The sequence below is a fragment of the Oncorhynchus masou genome, chromosome 7 (genome assembly GCF_036934945.1).
Source record: "Oncorhynchus masou masou isolate Uvic2021 chromosome 7, UVic_Omas_1.1, whole genome shotgun sequence".
In the NCBI taxonomy this organism is placed as follows: Eukaryota; Metazoa; Chordata; class Actinopteri; order Salmoniformes; family Salmonidae; genus Oncorhynchus; species Oncorhynchus masou.
Window position 1 is genome coordinate 18,798,400 of NC_088218.1, and position 12,162 is coordinate 18,810,561.

Sequence of the window (12,162 nt, forward strand, 5' to 3'; positions counted from 1 at the left end):
ACTAAGCTTGCCTTAACAAAGGAGTTGAATGCTTATTGACTCAAAAACATTTCAGCTTTATATGTTTTATTAATTCAAAAAATGTTCCACAAAAATACCACTTTGATATTATGGGGTATTGTGTGTAGTAGATCAGTGGAACAAAATCTCATCCTATTTTCAATTCAGGCTGTAACACAACAAAATGTAAAGGGGTGTGAATACTTTCTGAAGACACTGTATGTGTGTATATGTGTGTATATGTGTGTATATGTGTGTATATGTGTGTGTATCCATGAGAAGACCTTTGTGTCCATATGTGTCTTCATGCCTCTGTACGGCGCGCCGGCGTCCTGCTGGGAACACCAGATGGTGCAGAGGTCTGCCATGGCGATGGCCACATTCTCACATGGGAGCCCTGGCTCCGGCTCCCACACCTCCTGTTCAACACAGTTCACCCCCCCCCCCCCAACTGACTTCCCCACAGCCAGAGTCCACCCTGCCGACGCTACACAGCACCAAGAGCATGACACACAGCAACACAAGGACAGCTCCTTAATGGGCTCACTGTGCCAACGGTTCCCTCCGTTCCCATCTGACGTGTGTACTTTGGTGTTTGTGTGGGTAGATGTAAATGTAGTGCCGTTGAGTTATTCCCCTGGAAATGATGGCAACTATACCTTCTCTTTTCAATCCACCTTGGAGGTCCTTGTTGGGAGCAACACAAAAATGTTGTGATTAGAGGATAGTTTTGCCGACTTGTATTAAAGGGAAAATCCACTCAAAAATGATATTTTGGTATGTTTTGCATTTTGCATCACCGTGGCCGAGTGGCCGGCGACGCTTTGATTCTTCAAAGTCCAATATCTTGATAACTTGACTGCTGACATGCAAAACATTTAGGGACTGTATCAACAGTGGACTAATGACAAACATTTAGGGACCGTATCAACAGTGGACTACTGAAAAACATTTAGGGACTGTATCAACAGTGGACTACTGAAAAACATTTAGGGACTGTATCAACAGTGGACTACTGAAAAACATTTAGGGACTGTATCAACAGTGGACTAATGACAAACATTTAGGGACTGTATCAACAGTGGACTACTGAAAAACATTTAGGGACTGTATCAACAGTGGACTACTGAAAAACATTTAGGGACTGTATCAACAGTGGACTACTGAAAAACATTTAGGGACTGTATCAACAGTGGACTACTGAAAAATTTAGGACATTTAACTGTATCAACAGTGGACTACTGAAAAATTTAGGGACATTTAGGGACTGTATCAACAGTGGACTACTGAAAAACATTTAGGGACTGTATCAACAGTGGACTACTGAAAAACATTTAGGGACTGTATCAACAGTGGACTACTGAAAAACATTTAGGGACTGTATCAACAGTGGACTACTGAAAAACATTTAGGGACTGTATCAACAGTGGACTACTGAAAAACATTTAGGGACTGTATCAACAGTGGACTACTGAAAAACATTTAGGGACTGTATCAACAGTGGACTACTGAAAAACATTTAGGGACTGTATCAACAGTGGACTACTGAAAAACATTTAGGGACTGTATCAACAGTGGACTACTGAAAAACATTTAGGGACTGTATCAACAGTGGACTACTGAAAAACATTTAGGGACTGTATCAACAGTGGACTACTGAAAAACATTTAGGGACTGTATCAACAGTGGACTACTGGAAAACATTTAGGGACTGTATCAACAGTGGACTACTGAAAAACATTTAGGGACTGTATCAACAGTGGACTACTGAAAAACATTTAGGGACTGTATCAACAGTGGACTACTGAAAAACATTTAGGGACTGTATCAACAGTGGACTACTGAAAAACATTTAGGGACTATCAACAGTGAAAAACATTTAGGGACTGTATCAACAGTGGACTACTGAAAAACATTTAGGGACTGTATCAACAGTGGACTACTGAAAAACATTTAGGGACTGTATCAACAGTGGACTACTGAAAAACATTTAGGGACTGTATCAACAGTGGACTACTGAAAAACATTTAGGGACTGTATCAACAGTGGACTACTGAAAACATTTAGGGAAAAACATTTAGAAAAACATTTAGGACTGTATCAACAGTGGACTACTGAAAAACATTTAGGGACTGTATCAACAGTGGACTACTGAAAAACATTTAGGGACTGTATCAACAGTGGACTACTGAAAAACATTTAGGGACTGTATCAACAGTGGACTACTGAAAAACATTTAGGGACTGTATCAACAGTGGACTACTGAAAAACATTTAGGGACTGTATCAACAGTGGACAGTGGACTACTGAAAAACATTTAGGGACTGTATCAACAGTGGACTACTGAAACACATTTAGGGACTGTATCAACAGTGGACTACTGACTGTAAACATTTAGGGACTGTATCAACAGTGGACTACTGAAAAACATTTAGGGACTGTATCAACAGTGGACTACTGAAAAACATTTAGGGACTGTATCAACAGTGGACTACTGAAAAACATTTAGGGACTGTATCAACAGTGGACTTTACTGAAAAACATTTAGGGACTGTATCAACAGTGGACTACTGAAAAACATTTAGGGACTGTATCAACAGTGGACTACTGAAAAACATTTAGGGACTGTATCAACAGTGGACTACTGAAAAACATTTAGGGACTGTATCAACAGTGGACTACTGAAAAACATTTAGGGACTGTATCAACAGTGGACTACTGAAAAAAAACATTTAGGGACTGTATCAACAGTGGACTACTGAAAAAAAACATAAGATTTGACCTTTAACATGTGACAGTCAACAAAATAACAGAAAGTTGACATCAATCTAAACACTAAACAGCTTCTGTCTAGACAGGTCTTGAAGTTGAGTGACACACTGACTGATGGCCAACTGGCCAAGACAGACTGGACTGAGCTGAGGGTTGGTCACAATGTCCTCTGTCTCTATCTGCAGAGAGTGTCCTCCCAAACAGCCCCCTGTGGCACCACATCTCCTGAGACAACACAACCCCATAAACCTCCTGACAAAGTGACTAATCCCTCCCATTTCACCGCTCGCTCCGTCTCACTGGGCCCAGGAACATCGCCGGGAAGGGTCTGTGCGTGTGTGTGTGTGTGTGTGTGTGTGTGTGTGTGTGTGTGTGTGTGTGTGTGTGTGTGTGTGTGTGTGTGTGTGTGTGTGTGTGTGTGTGTGTGTGTGTGTGTGTGTGTGTGTGTGTGTAAAACTACTGCTTCAAAGTAATACTGTAAGAGGTTTGTGTGTCTTCCGACAGGTTTGGACAGGAGAATGGGTGTCAGAAGAGATTGAGAGAGGGCTGAAAATGGGGCTTATTCAAGAGGGTAAATTTCTATCGTCACAGGACGTTCCAATGGTAATGTACAGTATTGTGTACAACAGACATCACCTTTCTACATTACAGTATATTCCCTTTCTTTCTGTAATGTTCTAATAGATGAAGTATACATCGCTGAAGATTATTTTTAGGATAAACCAGTCATCTTCCCAAGTCAGTACATAATCTGTGCATTAATTGCCACATCCTTGGGGCAGCCTGTATCTGTGGCTTGGACAGGGGCCTAGGGGGTCCAAGGGGTCCGGGGACCACAGACCGCCACGCTGGTCTTTGGAGCAATTACAGCGGCTCACTGCACTGCCGCTGTCAGACTGCCTCTGTCCCCTACCCCCTGACATGTCTCCTATAGCCCCCCGACCCCTCGCCATACATACCCCCCCGCTGCCACTCTCTCTGTGTCACATCTCCTGTCTATCATCCCCTCCACACACACACACACAGTCACACACACACGTGAGCAGACACACACTATACCGGCCCTGTTAACATAGATCTATTCCTCCTTGCACTGTAGCCAATGCCCGTGTGTGTGTGTGTGTGTGTGTGTGTGTGTGTGTGTGTGTGTGTGTGTGTGTGTGTGTGTGTGTGTGTGTGTGTGTGTGTGTGTGTGTGTGTGTGTGTGTGTGCGTGCGTGCGTGCGTGCGTGCGTGTGTGCGTGCGTGTGTGCGTGTGTGGCTCCGGGCCACAGCGAGTCAGCCGTGGTCCCCTCATCCTTTTAATCACCTCGTTAGGCGCAGTCAGTCACAACACTCTCTGGTCACCGGCTCTCTTCAGGACCCCTGGCCTCCTGACCCAGTCCTGGTGGTACCACTGGAGGAGAGGAGTAGAAGAGAGGAGCAGAGGAGAGGAGAGGAGGAGAGGAAAGGAGGAGAGTAGGAGAGGGGAGGAGGAGATGAGAGGAGCAGAGGAGAGGAGGAGAGGGGAGGAGAGTAGGAGAGGGGAGGAGGAGAAGAGAAGAAAAGAGAAGATGAGGAGGAGTGTGAGACAGGATTTATGTTCTGTACGATGTCCACTCACTGATAACTGTTATCTGTTGTATCAGCTCCTCCATCCTGCATGATGTCCACTCACTGATAACTGTTATCTGTTGTATCAGCTCCTCCATCCTGCATGATGTCCACTCACTGATAACTGTTATCTGTTGTATCAGCTCCTCCATCCTGCATGATGTCCACTCACTGATAACTGTTATCTGTTGTATCAGCTCCTCCATCCTGCATGATGTCCACTCACTGATAACTGTTATCTGTTGTATCAGCTCCTCCATCCTGCATGATGCCCACTCACTGATAACTGTTATCTGTTGTATCAGCTCCTCCATCCTGTATGATGCCCACTCACTGATAACTGTTATCTGTTGTATCAGCTCCTCCATCCTGTATGATGCCCACTCACTGATAACTGTTATCTGTTGTATCAGCTCCTCCATCCTGTATGATGCCCACTCACTGATAACTGTTATCTGTTGTATCAGCTCTTCCATCCTTCTGATCCTGTTGACACAAGAGATGATGTGAGGTCGTCTTCACTGTGACAGTGTATTGATCCCTTCTATGGTGGGACTTCACTTGTGTTGATTTTGTAGGTGGTCATCAGTGGGTTTTATTCTGGCAGGCAGTCATCCTCTTATAACATTGATTGTTTGACAACTGTGTTTGACTATTGATAGCTTTCTTTTCTATAATAATCATGTCAAAATACATTTAACCAAAACCAAAAAAGAAAAGAAAGAGAGCAGGATCCGCTGTAGATCTAGTATGTCTCTATGCCTCTGTCTGATGTTGAAGGGAAACTGTAGACCGTTCCATCTGCCGACACCAGAGGGGCGATGTTAGAATCTGGGTTCTATGTCTATGATTGGAATAGAGGTGGCCCTGTCTTTCATAGTAGAACAGTCTAATGGTCAGAAATCAGACTATAGTTGTCGAAATAAAAACCGAGTTGGAAATATGGACCAAATAGCAAAATTTGATTTTATGAATTCATGTTAGACTTCTAATGAAAAATCTCTTGCTCTGAACGTCACGTTTTCTTAGCATGTTTCAACCTCAATGTATTATAATTATTTAAGGCCTAATAGCCTAATAAGTTGTTTCAGTCTCGAAGTGAACTAACTGGCCTAATAAATCACCTTTTATAATGTGAACCAACCTTACTGGTTGTTTCAATAAAATAGCTTTTTTTTTCGTTGATTTGCTTATATATTCATTTAATTAAAAATAGGCAGATGTTTATTTTTTATTGTATAGTTCAGGATTTTAATTAATCTAGAGAAAAAAAATCTAAATGTTTAAAGTCCTTATTATCCATTATCGTACTCATCTCTGGTTCATCTTTGCCCACTATCCCCAGAGGGACTACTGGAGGGCTGAGGGGCGTGAGTAGAGAGAGGGAGGTGAGAGGGAGTGGGCGGTGTTAGACAATACCATTCCTCAAATATATTCCATCCCTCCGTTTCTCAAGTAAGCCTTTATTAGTTGGGATCGTTTGGATCTTATCTCTCATATAAGCCGCGTGCTGGACCCGAGAACGTTCGGAAAACACAGAAGTGGAAAGGACGGGATTATCTTTCGGCTTTTCAATGCACTGACTGTTGGCACACGGTGCACGAGGGCCTTTCTTATCACGGTCATCTCCATCAAGAAGAACGGACAAATATCTGCACTTTTAGCGAGATCTTATCGCCACAACAATCTATTGTTTCCAGCTGGGTGTTCACAAGGCACAAGATTTTTCTCTTCAGAAATATTTACCACATAATCGTTAACTATACTATCAACTATACTATCATCTTCCCAACGAAGTGATATACCACAACTTGAAATTAGATGGTTCTGAGATAAAACAACATTTTATGTTTGATTCGACTGTTCAAAATCTCAACAAGTAAAAAGCAATTAATTGCATAAGGCTGTCAACAGTAGGCTATAATTCCTGTCATGAATTGGACTAAATAAGATGGTTTGTGAAAAAAAACAAAGGGAAGCACAGAGTTAATTTGGAGTTGGAGTTTACTCCAACAGCTATCAGGAATCATCAGACAGTTGTGTCTCTCAACTGTTTGTCAAGGTAAGTGTCCAATTAACGAGTAGGCCTAAGAAAAAAGAAAAAATGTATATGAGGTACTGACCGTTTCTTTATTAGGCCTGTATTACATATTTACAACAAAGTACACAGCTCGTATTTATCCATTGCATTGTTGATACAACAACATTTTGTGTGGCCCAATTCAATGTCCAGCAGATGTCAACAATTGTATCCTTCTTTCAATGTTGTTCCATCCTGTCAAGTCATACTGCTCGAGCCAAGCAGATGTGTTCATCTCAATGTGACAGATGGACGACATGGAATATGGAATATGTTCATTTGAATAGCATGGTTTCTCTCAATATTTACCACAATTTGCTTTAATATTCTGAAAAATGCTATGTTTGCTGCAAAACAAATCATAAGAACTGACACATAAGTGAAAAGAAAATGGCCTATATTTAATATTTAATGCTCTATAACAAAAATCATTGTATAATCAATTATGCATAGGAAAAAATAGAAGTACAAAAACCTATTACAATTTACAGTGTTCCCATCACTGTCTGTTGCTTTTGCAATTTCCATTAAGACTATCACATTTCTAAGTCTTTGGCACTTGATCTCAAATTATCTATTTTATGATTATGGTCTGCCTATCATCTACCCCCTGTGACAGGTCATAACAAGACACCTATGCAAAAACTACTCCCAATCATAATATTGAACGAAAAAGTATTATTGCGTTCACCACATTATACTAAATAAATCAATAATATCTCTCTCTCCAGCTCTTTTTGGATACGAACGGAAAAACATATGAAAAGACTGAAAATGATGCTGAGTCCCGACCAAGCTGATTCCGACCTCGGATGGGGACAATCCGACGCAGAGTCGGTGCTCAACGATCTCAAGGTCGGGTGCCTGTCCGACGAACCGATGGAGGGGGAGGGGAAGACGAGGTCGCTGGCCCAACCGACCCTCAGCAGGGAGGAGAAGAGACGGAGGAGACGTGCGACGGCCAAGTACCGCTCGGCCCACGCCACGCGCGAGAGGATCCGCGTGGAAGCGTTCAATGTGGCCTTCGCTGAACTGAGAAAGTTGCTGCCAACCCTTCCCCCTGACAAGAAACTCTCCAAGATCGAGATCCTCAGACTTGCAATATGCTATATCTCCTATCTCAATCACGTTCTGGATGTCTAGTTGAAATTAGTGAGTTACATTTTCAAATGGGAGAATTGGACAAGGAGAATGGAGGGACCAGAAAGAAATATGGGTGACATGTCACTTATGAAATCGGGGATACATGAAAGTTGCCAGAAAGTACAAAAAAAGAGAGGGGAGGAAGGGGGGGGAGTCTGCAGCCTACAGCCTACTTATCCATGCTTTTGAAGAAAATGCCTGTTTGGTATTGCGTTTTGGTAAGGCTGGTTAACCCAGATGAACGAAAGAATGGATGTAAACGGAATGATATAGCTGCTTTATAGACATAGCATAGTTGATGTTTCCATAAAGGAGAACAAGTTCAAATGCATTAATGCATTAGTGCCACTTATGACGCGTACAATTGTGACCTTCATCATTGTTATTTAAGTTAATGGAATTATTTATTTAAATGTGTTAATATTGAAGGTTCTCTTATTTATTTATGTTTATAATAGACTAACGTAATTTATATAAATGTTCATTGTTTGTATCATTGTATACATGTATATTTTAGGCTGTGATGATGAACTTCGAAAATGATGTTGTTGCTCTTCAAATGGCACTTTCTGTTTTTGTATTATACGTTGTTTTTGTTATTGAATTAGTACGTTAAGTGTAATATACTTTTATTCATGTCATGTCTATTGTCTATCAGGCAACGATAAGCACTTAATCATGTTGGGTTAAGTAAACTCATAAAACGTCAAACTTCGTTTAGTTCCCTTAAGTGTAAAGGGGAAGGAAGTTAATCAAAACTGAACAATACACTGAAAACGAATTAGCCTACTAAAGAAAAACATCCACACAATTTGAATTCGACTAACCGGATATAAAAAGCAAAAATCTAATTGAATGACATCGTTTGTGTTGATATCACTTTACAATTCAGAGGCAAACCTCTTTTGCTGTGACCAAAAATCATTTCAAAATATTCTGATTTCTATTAAATGTTTTTATTTCCTTAAAAGCTAGAGGTGTTTATTTATATATCTGGCTCTGCTTTGTATCTCAAAAAACATAATAAGTAATTTTATAGCGAAGAAAAACATATCTTATATCCAAAGATTTTTTGTCTCTTCAGGGTTGTGTACTTGTTGCTTTATGCAGATATTTTGTAGTAGAGTTATTGTGACAGCTGATTTTTAATGAACGCATTTTTTATATTTTCCGGTGGTGTTTTTTGATTAAAAAAGGGAAAGAAATACATGGTATTGAGGCTTTTCTGTTTTAATTGAAATTTTATTGAGACTAAAACTGAGAATAATTACTTCGGAGTCTCCTTTCCAAAAATAGTCACACAATGTTGAAATTAGTCGGCCAGTTGCTCAGGGGGGGGGGAAATCCCTTGCATAATGATTGGAGTAATATGAATGAAATGGACAGTGCAGTGGCCTTGATAAAAAAAAAATGATTTCAATATTTAAACAGCAGCTGTCATCCTGGAGGAAAAGCACGATGGTAGCCTAGCCTATTACACTTCCGAAATTATCTTGATTGACAGGCCTCTATATCTTTCATCCCCCCCTGATAGGCATACACAGTATTATTAAATAACGTCGGTGTGAGCCTATATCCCGCTGCTTTGAAACTGTTTACACACACACGATGTAGGTAGTGGTCAAGCAAGCAAAGAGAGCATATAGCCTATATGTGATTTTTTTCTCTCCTGTGCATGTATTCTGTGCTGCTCTGTGCTCCTCGCTAGCTCCTGGCTGAAAGGCGCTCTCCCCAGAGAGGGGGCAGGTGTTACTCCAGACGAGCCAAGACAACCAAATTACTGGCCGTCTGGCACCTCCCGTGGGAAAGAGAGAGGGAGAGGGGATGGAGGAGAGACGGAAATTTATGAGCGAGCAAGCACATTCATGTAATATTGCCAAATATGAGCAAAGATCCAAATCTTTGTATTTATTTCTGATGTATTGCCATCAATTCTGCTAAGGATTGTGGTCTAATAATGTAGGCCAATGCATTAGCTTAAGCTAGCGCAATTACATTATTTAGGTTAGGTCAGGCGCAACACTTGCACATGGTGTTTTTGCGCTTAAATCGGATAATATGCACTAAACAAACGAATAAAGGAATATACAAACGTAAATAAATATCTGTGATATGAACATTAAATATGTATGTCGACGATTTGTACGAGAATAATTCGTTGAGGTGAGCGGGGGGATCTCTTTGGTCAATATTATTAACAGTGATGAGGTGAAAACGAATGAAGAATTTTGTGTAAGTCATTGGGCACCTTACATAATTTTGATGCGATATGATTTACTTGCATTATGAACACCTTTAAGATTAGAGATGTTTTCTGCCTTCAGAAGATTATTATTATTCATTCACAATAAACTAAAGCAGAGAAATGACATGTAGGCCTAGCCCTTATTCATTACCCCAATTCTATTACATTACATTGAACCAACCACTGGACGGACGTCCACTTCAGCCTCGTAAGGAACATGTCCAGACGCTCAAGCGCTTCCTAAATGCTCTGCCTAAACGCGAATACCACTGGCACGCTGTACAGTTTCGGAAACATCTTAAAGAAAACTTTTATGTAAGCGAGAAATAATTTTCAATTACAAAATATACACTTCCTGTATGCAGTTTAGGAAAGTTGCTTCCAGCCCTCCAATTTCTGCTTCAAATGTCTGCAATGGAGCATAAATGGGGAGGAAGTTTCCTACCTTGGCTGGGGGCTGTGCAACTTTCTAAACTGCGTATTTGAAATATTCTTTCTCCGTGATGTGAAAGTTATGTATTGCAAGCGAGAATTATTACTGTTTCTTAACGTTAAAACAGAGCTTTGGAATTGGAGTTCATTGATCCAGCTGTGGTCCATACATTCAATTGAGAACTCATAGGTATACCCCCTTTGATTATGTCATGTTCTGATTTATTGTTCACATTTATTGCATATTTTACAGAGTTCCAATACATATGAAGTGTATTCCATAAGCATTTCCCTCTGATGGTAAGAACATTATCCTTTCTCCTCTCACTTGTGTTAACACTTCCTGGTTACCTTTGTACCATGTGACCAGTGACCCCATAACCCCAAATGTGAGAATGCCCGTAGTGTACAAAACAAGATAAAAAACAACAACATCCCCGTACAGACAACATATACACATCACATGAAATGAGCACATAAGAAGGCCAAAATGGCTCCTACAACACCATGGCAGACTCATTAATAACCTGCATAGGCTCATTCAGGAATGGTTGGAGGCATCTCCAAATTGGTTTAGAGCAGGTGTGTCACGTGTACTGATGACCCATAAACCCTATGATCTCTCTCTCAGGGCATCTATGGAACCAAGGGAAATGTCAAAGGGAAGATCTCAATTCCATACCTCCTAACGTCCTCTCTCATCTCCTTCTGGAAGACCTTCTCCTCCAATGGCTTTTGAGAAGGAGACGAGGAGAAAGGATGCCAGGAGTATGCAATTGAAATCTTCCCAAAGGCCCTTTACATGGGCAACTTGACGTAAAGCACCACACTGTATACTGGGATCGTGGACCTTTGAGACAGAGAAATAAAACAGCTTGGTCCCTTCCCATCATGCCTCACTTCCTCCGTCAACATCTCCTCCTCTTCCTCCTCTTCTTCTTCTTCCTCCTCTTCATCCACGTCCTTGTCACTATCCTCAGGTGGCTGCTGTAATAAGGGGTGGTGGGGCCTTGCTTTGTATCTCTTTATCTGGGGAGAAGTGAGGGAAATGGGTTTTTGTCATGTCCAAGGTCTCTCCTAGTCTTGTAATCAGAAAGGCTCTATACTTGCAGAAAGATGTCCTTCGAATACAGTATGTCTGTCTGTCAGTCAGTCAAAGCTTCTTATACATTGGCCCTTTATCATTTCTCTAATTGCTTTCTCCTACATTTGACCTCATATAAACCAGCCTTCCTTGGATTACTAATTCAATTGCTGGTAGACTATTAAACAGTTACTTGAATGAATCCCTCTTGTTGTTTCTTTAGCAACATTAACATTCTCTAAATGGTATTTAATTCAACATACTGTGTTCAATTTGGATTGGCCCTTGTACAATGGAGAGTATTTCATACTATATATACATGCTTTAGATTGCCATAGTCTCCCAACAGAGATATTACACATAGTGAATATATTCTCTTCAACCCCAGATAGTAAACCAACCAGCTTCATTCTGGCCAACCTTAGCCTCAGACTCCTGCTCAAGCTTATTAAGTAGACAGTCCATTTGTACTTGCATTAACTGTAAGACCATTTGTGTTCCCTTCCCCATCCCAAAAGGTTCTGTTGCACCGCCATCGGTCCCCTTCAATTTATTCTTTACAAACTCATGAGAGGGGAGAAACCAACAGACAGCCACGGCCCAAACCGCTGAGGGCAGTGAACAGACTGCGAGTGTGACCGATGCATATGTGTTTGTGTGTGAGAAAGAGCCATATTGCCTCCCCCTTTTCACCGTGGATTATGTAATGGCGGAGGCCTACAAGTGACCATATGTCAGGAAGTGTGCAGACGGCCTGGGATGACTATGACCATTATCAACATTTGGCCATCCCCTCCCGTTCATCATTCAGGTC

At 41.1% G+C, this 12,162-nt stretch overlaps 1 protein-coding gene across 1 annotated transcript; it reads left to right on the plus strand.

Annotated features, from left to right (window-relative positions):
• Positions 1 to 6,253: 6,253 nt before the first annotated feature.
• Positions 6,254 to 7,587, plus strand: LOC135543041 (helix-loop-helix protein 2-like). The gene is made up of 2 exons (XM_064970143.1): positions 6,254 to 6,426; positions 7,176 to 7,587. The coding sequence occupies exon 2, from the start codon at positions 7,204 to 7,206 to the stop codon at positions 7,585 to 7,587; it is 384 nt and encodes a 127-aa protein (XP_064826215.1). The 5' UTR covers positions 6,254 to 6,426; positions 7,176 to 7,203.
• The last annotated feature ends 4,575 nt before the right edge of the window (positions 7,588 to 12,162 follow it).

Coding starts and splice junctions, on each gene's coding strand:
- LOC135543041 (XM_064970143.1), top strand. CDS start 7,204: ATGAAAAGACTGAAAATGATGCTGAGTCCCGACCAAGCTGATTCCGAC.